Below are 7,215 nucleotides of genomic sequence, written 5' to 3'. Positions count from 1 at the left end.
CATAAAAAGTATATTCCACCCTTTAAAACTATCTAATGGTTAAGAATTGTTTCATTTAGTAGAGAGCTTTTATTGTGAAAGAAAGTGTTTTGATTGATGTTCCTGAGGTTGACCAGCCTGGATACTTATGAAAAGTGAGCTGGGAAGGCTTTGGGGTGAACAAAGGTAGCTGTTGCATGTATCTCCTTTGCCTTGGTGATTAATTATTATTAATTATGCTCTGTTCAGTTGGTCTATCAGCTAATGACATTACTGTAATGTGAAGGCTGAACTAAAACCCCGTCCTGATGTCGCAAAGTAACATTAAACTAAAACTTTCACTTTTTGCGTGTTTTTTGCTGGTAGCTTTGCCGCTGTTTTCTCAAGATGCTTTTTTAGAAACAAAATGTTGTTTTTAACAATTTGCCTAGGGTTAGTGAAGTTGATATTAGATGAAAAACAGCCCCAGTGGAGCTTCAGTTAAAATCTTTTCTATACCATATACACTCCCGATTGAAAAATGGCAAAAATCATATTTTGGATTGGATCGTAACTAGGTTCTAAGTAGAAATTCAGCATGCACCATGAAGAAATGGGAGTGACAGAAAACATTTTTTGATCATGCAATTTATTGAAAACAACGCTTAAGCTGAAAGAGGCTGTTTTACAGCTGATCAAAAGTTTAGGACTACACCTCCAAAAAACCCTTAAACCACCCAAAACAGAAATCAAAGGTCCAAACATGAACTCTGTTATGAGCAGCTCCACCGTTATTGTCGATCACTTCAAAAATTCATTGCGGCATGCTTGTTGCAAGTGTTTCCATGTGGTGAGTGGGAGCATTTCTCCAAGTGGTGAAGACGGCCGCACGAAGGGCATCTACTGTATGGAGCTGTTTTCCATTTTTGTAAACTTCCCTTGCCATCCATCGCCAAATGTTCTCAATTGGATCTCTCCCCTTTGACCCTACAATCCAACTGCTATACACAGAATGTGGACTTACTCACTGAACATAATGTGCCTCCACATGTCCAGCTTCCAGTGCACATGTTGCCGATACCAGTGCAAACAGGCTTGACTGTGAAGAGTAGTCATGGCAGGCCTCCTGGCAGCCCAGTGAGACCAGAGATTGTCTGTGAGGAGAGCCGTCGGCCATATCGTCTTGCAAATCAGTAGGAAACTGCTTGTGGTTTTTGAAGCTGACAGGGTGAGGAAACTGTTTTCTTGGCATGTCTTCCTCACTTTGAAGCCCATCCCTAACATCCCCCACTATATGGCACATTGCTTTTAATTTGGTGATGGTACTAAGGCTCACTACGATTATACCGCAACTTGGGTTTTGCGGAACACAAGAGTTCTGACAAGAGTCAATTGCAGGATTAAGCTGTTTGGCATTGGCACAGAAGATATAGCAAGTTTTTAATGGGCACATCCCACATACTCAACTCTGCTTCTCAACCCACAAATGCATTTTCTTAAAAATGTGGTACCAAAAAGCATTGTTACAACAGTGACATAATTGACCAAATACAAATTTCCTTACTTTTTAAACAAACTTTATATATAACTACTAGGTAAAACACTTTTCACTGTGAATTATTTACAGTAAGTCCATATTCTGGGACGTCATTTAAACAAGTTTTGATAAGAGTCTGCCAGATATACTCGGGGCAGTTATTTCTCCTGGTCTGACAGATTTGGGACACTGTGGGCCCAAGCTGTTTTGACTGTGTGATTATTGTATGCTGTTTCTGTTAAAGGGGTCGAGGTACTAGCTTTATCACTGCATGAGAGATCGTTCAAATTGGGCCAGAATATTTAGGCTAAAAGTGACAAAAGTAGTCATATTTCACATTTAGCCACATGATCCTCAGTTTATGAAAAATGTTGATTAGTGGCACCTGCACTAAATATTGGGTGTATTTTTAAATATTTGTTCTTCTCACATAAACTGTTGGCTGTTCAAGATGAACTTGGATCCCATACCTGTCCCCTACCTGTATCTATCAATGATTAACATCTTTAGTCAGACAGGAAGTGTTTGGGTCAACACGGAAAGGACAGGAGAGGCCTGGAAGTCGTTTTACATAAAACTACAGCCTCTGGAAGGTAAAAGTTTGGTGCTGGGATATTTGGTTGGCTACGAATTAAAAGAGGTAGCTGACTGTTGTAAATTATGCTATTTCCTATGTATTTGCTCTAGATGCGTGGTGAATAGGATTATATAGAGGATGAGAAGTAGGGCCAACTGCAGCTGGATTGGGCCTGAGATCCCTCTGTCATCACAAATTTTTACTGGTAAGTACAATTTTCTACTTCCACTGTAGCAGAATATTAAGGATTGCATTTATTATCTCCCCTTGTTAATGCCCACTAAGTGAGATGGAGTGATAAACTATCTCAGATTCAACTCTTTTTGGCATGAGCTGTAGCATTTTAGTTTAATATTTTAGTTATAATGCTCAAAAAAAGTTTGATGTGTATTCTTTTCTGATGTGTATACAGAGAAAAAATAGACTTTAATAAATATTATAAGAACTTTGTTGTTGCTTGTTAGAATCATTCAGCATTTTTAGCCATTGATAGATAGTTATAGAAATCTGTTAAAGAAATCTGCACCTGAGACGATGTACATTTTCATTCTCCTTACTCAATAGATGAAATGTTACATTACAAACATTCATTTTCTAAAAATGCTGAAAATTCTGAAAGACTGACGGAATGCATCCTGAATAATTTGCACAGTTGCAAGAGGAAAAAATATTGTCGCAGGACTTAATTATCATAAACTACGTATGATTGACTGGAGAGAATCCAACGAACTTGATGTATAAGAAACTGGAATCAAAATGGAAGCTTGTGTGTATGTGTGTTGATTTCTCACCAGTTTCTGGCAGTATTGTGTACTTTTTTGCAAAAATTCTCTTGTGCTTTTGTGTGGTACTGTGTCTTTTTTTCTCAGCCATTAAAAATGAGCTGTGGCTCTTCCTCATCCCAGCCGGCCTGGCTGTCATTTTACTTGGGGTGTTTCTGGAAGAGGTGGGCTTCTTCTTGCGCAATATTTCCTCATTCAGACGTCAATTTCTCTACCTTTGGATATTAGGAATGTATCCGGTAACTGCAGTCTCATCTCACACCCACACAAACACAGAGCTCCTTTTATGAACTGAGCTGAAATTGCATGCTGATGTGCTCCAGTCCAGCATGCACTACAGCTGAATCTTACTGCTGTTTTCTGTTTCCTTTAGGTGTTTGCCTTCACATCTCTGATAGCACTATATGTGCCCCGTTCCTCTTCTCTGTGTAGTTTCATTGCTTCTTTGTAAGTTACCAAGAATGGACTATAAAGACTTGCTGTGATCACGGGTTGGTTGTATATATCCTGTCCGAATGTGTGTATTTGGCACAGGTATCACTCTATCACCTTGTTGAAATTCATGGGACTGATCACAGACTTTTTTGGAGGGAAAGTGCGTATGCTGGCTATGTTGTCTGGACAGCAGGTAACTCCAGATCCTTTTCCCTGCTGCTGCTGCTGCTGCCTCCCAATGGTGACCATCAACAGGTACACAGCAGCAGCCACAAATCTGAGTAAAACACTGCCACAGCACGTAGAGTGAAATGATTAAGGTCTTATTAGGCACCAGGTATCATCTCATGGACATTGTAGAGGTGTCATCTCATCAGATCATGTGCCACTAATGTCTATAATGGCTTTTAGTACTTGTGTATGTTACCTGGATGGGAATTTGCACATATATTGCACACACTTCCTGCATGTATATCCTTTGTGTTGGTCTAGCTGTGTTGTGTAAAATGTGGTCGATACAGTAGCAGACTGTCATGTGAAAGTCTTGTCCCTTCTCATGTGTGCAGCAGCAGCCGGGCCTGGATGATGGCTGCTGTCCTGCAGCTCTCTGTGGTCCGCAGCATCTTGTTCTTCGTGACTTTGGTGCTGTGGACAGATGAACAGTATGACTATGGTGATGTGAGTTGTTTATAAAAATTTTGATCTATGCTTATTTTGCCAGTAAGGATAACTTCATGAAGCTCAATCCAGTGCTGGTGTTCATTTAATAGAAGATATACATTATTTGTCCCAAAGCTGGGAAATTTGTTACAGCAACTGGGTTTAACACAACAAAGACAAAACACTGTCAGAGTAGTGTCAGTTCCCAATCTTGTGCAAATATTTTCTTTCTGAAAGTAACTTGTTTCAAGCTAGGTTCATATATAATAGTCATAATGGTTGTAGATGGTTACTGACAAAGGCTGCAAAAAGGCTTCTAAACTGTACAGGGGGAAGGTCATGGAGAACCTCATATGATTCACATTTCTGCAGAACCACTGCACATTGTATGCACTGATTGTTCATTTTTATAAAGGTGGTTTGAACACTATGAAGCTCTCTCACACTCCAAATAGCTTTAAGTAGAGACTGCCTCTGTAGTTATACTATGTTTAACATTTGAAGTACAATGAGGCTTTGAGCCCAGTCTTACATGTTCAGTCTATTTCAGATAACAAATCATCTCATCTGAACTGAAAAGCACTGGATAGACTGAAGAATAAAAAGTGTAACTATCGTCTTATTTTTTCCAGGTGGGTTCAGTTGACCCCAACCTGTATGTGAACAGCATCATAGGTGTGTCAACTTTCGTGTCCTTTTATGGCCACCTATTGTTTTACAAAGCAACAAAGAGTGTGTTGCATGGCTATGGACTGAGAGCCAAGTTCATCTGCATCATCCTGGTGCTGGTCCTGTGTGGCCTGCAGAGTGGCATCTTAGAGACTATGGGGGCTCTGGAGGTTATCCCCTGCACACCACCTTTCTCTGTCTTGGCCCGGTCTCAGTGTAAGTGACAGCACATCTGGACTCCTCCAGTCTTTTGCCTCCCAATCCGGTTTTACTCAAATAATTCTGCAGTTATTCTTGACATGATCAGTCACAACACTCAGACAACATTTTTCAAACAAATCTATCTTGAAAAGTATTAGATTTTATTTTCGCAGGGTACACCCTGGACAGGTAACAAGCATGCAGAACAGGTCTTACACTAACATGATGTGTCCTTGACTGAGACAGAATTCTAGTGCAACTGAGATTTCAGTTCTCAATAATACTAGATAAGTGCTCAACAATCTAATGTGAGCAAATAATAAGATTTAAGACTATAAACCGGAAATATAAAAAAATTCTGTCATCACTTTGCTAAAACTAAAGTTTGATTTCTTTGAGTATGGTTATTGTATGGTTATATTGTTACATCGGCTATAGTTTTGAATGAAAACTCACTATCTCACAAAGATGGAAGCACTGTTGTTTCACCCAAAGCACTCTACACTGCTTGTCCTGTATTGTGCGTTTCTTGTCCAATCTTAGTGATCTACCACTACAGCGTGATTGTGGAGATGTTTTGCATTGGCCTGTATGCCCGCCACACATTCCGTAAGGTGGAGCCGAGTGAAATGGAGATGGAGGAGCCGCTTGATGTATGGAGAATGGAAAAGGCCGTCCAAACGGAAGAAATTCAGGCGATGCATCAGAAGGCCAGCGTGCTATCAGAGGAGGTTCAGCCTGGTGGATGTCTCATCAACGCCTCATATAGTCCCAGTTATGACAGTGACAGCGAAGACAGCCTGTGCAGGATAGAGCATGCACCTCTGGATGGTTTCCACTTTCCTAAGGCCAAAGGTCAGCACTCAAGGAGTTCAGAGACAGTGGAGCCCAGGTGTGCGGATGAGCCCGGCGTAGCTCTGACACACATTACTGTCAGGGCTAATGTAAATGACCTGGAGTCAAAAGATGTCACTGTGGTTTGACCAGTGGAATAGAAAAGCCCATAAGATTAAGCTTGACTGCTGAAGATGCAAAAACTAGCTAGGAAAGGGCACTTTGAGCAAAATATACTGCTAAACGCTTCAATTATACATCAGATCCTGATGAACAAAATATTTAACTTAAAATTTGATGAAGAATGTAACAACTGACATAACATCAGTCAGTGCAAACTGAAATCATCGAGCCTTTGAGGGCTGGATTCAAGATCAGGTGAGAAATAAAAAAATATTCCCTTAATTTGATGATATTTTGCAACATATTATTGGATATTCTTTAAACATTGCACCTCACCCCAAACTGCTCTGAAATGGTTGTGAAGTGCTAGTTTTACCTTACACACACTTTGCACTGCCCTTCCTTTTGTTCTACACATAACATTTTGATCATTTTAGTCATTTTTGGCATTGCATGCTTGTTCTGTTTCTGCAGTACTGTCTAAGCATGATACCAAGTAGTTGGCAGCTTTTTCCATTTTGTTGAATATTGGTTACTGGCAAACAGTTCGTAGGTACATTACCACCACACTGCATTACTAATGCATAACATCCTACCAGGCCTATGTTTAAGACAAAAAAAAAGGCACATCAACTATTCACTTGAATTTCAAGACTACTGAAAAGTGATGACCATCCCTAGTCCTGGCTTGGTTGTTTGTGGGGATGACCAATAAGACAAACACTTACACACATAATTATCTCATTTAGGATAATTAGGAGACTGTGCAGAGATATTCATCTAATTTTAAATGTGGTCCAGAAACTTCTTATTCATGTGTTTTAGGGTTTGGACTAACCAGGCTGGCTTATAAAGGTCGCCAAAGATTATGTGCTTCTAAAATCTTTAATATATATTTTGTTCTCTCTATTGTTCTTATTATTATTACATATTATTACATTGTTGTACTTATTAATCCCACACGTACTAATTGTTGTGACCTGAGGAAAATGAATGAAATAAATATAATGTTACAACATAATTGAAGTATTTTAAAGCACTTCAAACCCGTGCTCTTTAGAACTGTGTATATATGTAGAGATTTGTTGCTTCTGTTTTTTATCTTTAATTAACAGAGTCTCTGAGTCTACAATTAAACGTGACATGTAGGATGATATATGTATATATGTGTGATATATAACCACAATAAATCCCTGTCCAAATTCAATTCAAACTGTCAACAAATTTAATATTTTTCTGTGGAAATAATTTGGTACATCAGGAGCTAGTAATGTACCAGTAAGTAGATGCACATTCTTGCAGGTGTGTACAGCTGTTTTGCTAACTTTGACTTGACCTCTAGAACCATCTGTAGCAGGCATAATTTGAAGTAATGGTTTTCTGTGCAACGTCATCAGTCTTTCATGTAATTGTGGAGGATCCTCAGTCCACTCTTCTTT

The 7,215-nt window shown here is 39.3% G+C and overlaps 1 protein-coding gene across 1 annotated transcript; it reads left to right on the top strand.

Moving 5' to 3' along the window:
• The first annotated feature begins 616 nt into the window (after window positions 1-616).
• LOC113013928 (organic solute transporter subunit alpha) lies at window positions 617-6,966 on the top strand. Its single transcript, XM_026155165.1, has 7 exons — window positions 617-2,088; window positions 2,942-3,093; window positions 3,228-3,301; window positions 3,389-3,544; window positions 3,856-3,967; window positions 4,582-4,834; window positions 5,363-6,966. Exons 1-7 carry the CDS (start codon window positions 1,947-1,949, stop codon window positions 5,800-5,802), a joined length of 1,329 nt encoding a protein of 442 aa, XP_026010950.1. The 5' UTR covers window positions 617-1,946; the 3' UTR covers window positions 5,803-6,966.
• Window positions 6,967-7,215: the final 249 nt, after the last annotated feature.

Source organism: Astatotilapia calliptera, chromosome 20 (assembly GCF_900246225.1).
Source record: "Astatotilapia calliptera chromosome 20, fAstCal1.2, whole genome shotgun sequence".
Taxonomy (NCBI): Eukaryota; Metazoa; Chordata; class Actinopteri; order Cichliformes; family Cichlidae; genus Astatotilapia; species Astatotilapia calliptera.
This window is presented reverse-complemented; position numbering and strand designations above follow the sequence as displayed.